This window comes from Apaloderma vittatum, unplaced genomic scaffold (genome assembly GCF_000703405.1).
Source record: "Apaloderma vittatum isolate BGI_N311 unplaced genomic scaffold, ASM70340v1 scaffold11962, whole genome shotgun sequence".
In the NCBI taxonomy this organism is placed as follows: Eukaryota; Metazoa; Chordata; class Aves; order Trogoniformes; family Trogonidae; genus Apaloderma; species Apaloderma vittatum.
The window spans coordinates 1-1,838 of NW_009703116.1; the positions used below are offsets into that span (position 1 = coordinate 1).

Genomic DNA, 1,838 nt, shown 5'->3' on the forward strand with positions numbered 1-1,838 from the left:
GGTGAGGGAAGGGGTGGGCATGTGGCCAAGGCCAGGGACACGGCGGGATGCGGGGGTTCTTCTCTGGGTACTCCTGGCAGTCCTCCTTTCAGCTGCATGAGAGCAAGCAAACAGGTTGGTGGCCCCTCCCAGAGCAAGGGGGTCTCTCGGGAGGGGGTCGCAGGGTGCCTGTTGGCAGCTCTGGCCCCCCTGGCCAGCCGAAAAACCAGCAGGGAGTGAATCACCTTCAGGAAAAGGGTTCGTGTTTGCGCCAGGGTCTCCCTTACACACCCTGCTCTCCTCTTCTTGGTACTGTGAAATAGGAAGCTCCTTAGTGTCCTCTGCAGGGAGCTCGGCAGAAAGGCTGGAAGCCAAGTCCTGCTTCAAGGCAGACGGCAGGTCAGAGAGCTGCAGTCACACCCCTGCCGCCAGTGTGCAGGAGCCCTCACGCCCAGGGCAGCACCCGAGGGGGACTTGAGATCCCCCCAGAGCCATCCTGGCTCGCTCAGGTCCCCCTCCCGGCTACTCTCTGCCAAGCACAGAGGGGTGGTTTGAAAAAAGCTGTGCCACCGCTGAGCTGAGCTAGGAGGAGACGTACTTTTAGTGTGTCAGAGCGTGCCCGCGCGTTTTAATTGCTGCTCGTTGGCAACAGCGAGGAGGAGAGGCGTAAGCGTTGGTAACTGTCTCCTGGGTGGGCGAGTGGGTGGTACCCGAGGGCAATGACACCTTTTGAAACGGGAGGGAGAAACTTGAAACTCCACCAGCACAGTATCTTTGAAATGTGACTACAACCCTGGTGAAGAGTTCTGCCAGGCAGCCTGGGCTGCAGGAGCGGCGCTGGCAGCAACGGGCAGAGCCAGGGGGCAGCAGCTCTCACCTGTCTGCGAGCTGGGTGTTGGGGGCTCGTCCCCTCTGCAGTGGCATCTTTTAGTTTTCAGGTCTTGTTTGTGGTTCCTGAATCTTCGTCTCTAAGGTGTCTTCAGGAGACTGGTGCAGTGCTGAAAAGGGAGGCGGCTGCTGCGTGAGCGTGTCTGTGTGCAGGAACCTCCACAGCCTAAAAGCTTGCACATGGGCAGCTCGGGCCAATTGTTGAGCGCTGGGATGAGAGTCCCCGCGGAGCCCACACTGAGCACACCCTGCCTGTGTGCGCCAGCAGAGGAGGGCACTTCTCCCCTCAGCTACGGGGAGCAGGCTCTTTTGGGAAAGCCAAGTAAACGGTCTGGCTGTTCTCCACAGTTTCATTTCGCCTAATTCAGCCCTCAGAAATGTGTTTAATTAAAACGCCACTTATATAAACATCTGTGTACAGTGACAATATTCGGAGCTCTCATATTGATTTTAAGCATTTTTTCTTTCAGGGTGAGATTGCCTCTGTTCAAAGAAACAGTAACGTACCAGGAATACACAAGGTGCTAAGGACCACGCCATTCACCCAGACTAAGCAAAGCTTTCACCTAAAAGGAATAAAAAATAAACATGGCAGAATTTACAGGTTACAAGGAAACCTCAAATCGGCACCTACGATTCAAATTGCAGAGTCTTAGTCGCCGCCTTGATGAACTAGAGGAAGCAACCAAAAATCTGCAGAAGGCAGAGGATGAGCTGCTTGACCTCCAGGACAAAGTTATCCAGGCAGAAGGCAGCAACTCCAGCATGCTGGCTGATGTTGAAGCTCTGCGGAAAAGAGTGCTGAAGATTGAAGGCAAAGATGAAGAAATTAGGAAGGCTGAGGAGCTTTGCCGGTTAATGAAAGAAAAACTTGAAGAGGAAGAGAGCCTCACCCGAGAGCTGAAGTCAGAAATCGAACTCCTTCAAAGGAGAATGGCAGAGCTGGAGAAGCTGGAGGAGGCCTTCAGCAG

At 54.5% G+C, this 1,838-nt stretch overlaps 1 protein-coding gene across 1 annotated transcript in view; it reads left to right on the top strand.

The window, feature by feature from the left end:
• Nucleotides 1–1,455: 1,455 nt before the first annotated feature.
• Nucleotides 1,456–1,838, top strand: part of LUZP1 (leucine zipper protein 1) — an 11,200-nt gene continuing 10,817 nt past the window's right edge. The window contains 2 exon segments of the mRNA XM_009864509.1: nucleotides 1,456–1,836; nucleotide 1,838. The exon segment at nucleotide 1,838 is cut by the window's right edge and continues 2,777 nt beyond it. Of these exon segments, the coding sequence (XP_009862811.1) occupies nucleotides 1,456–1,836; nucleotide 1,838 (382 nt within the window).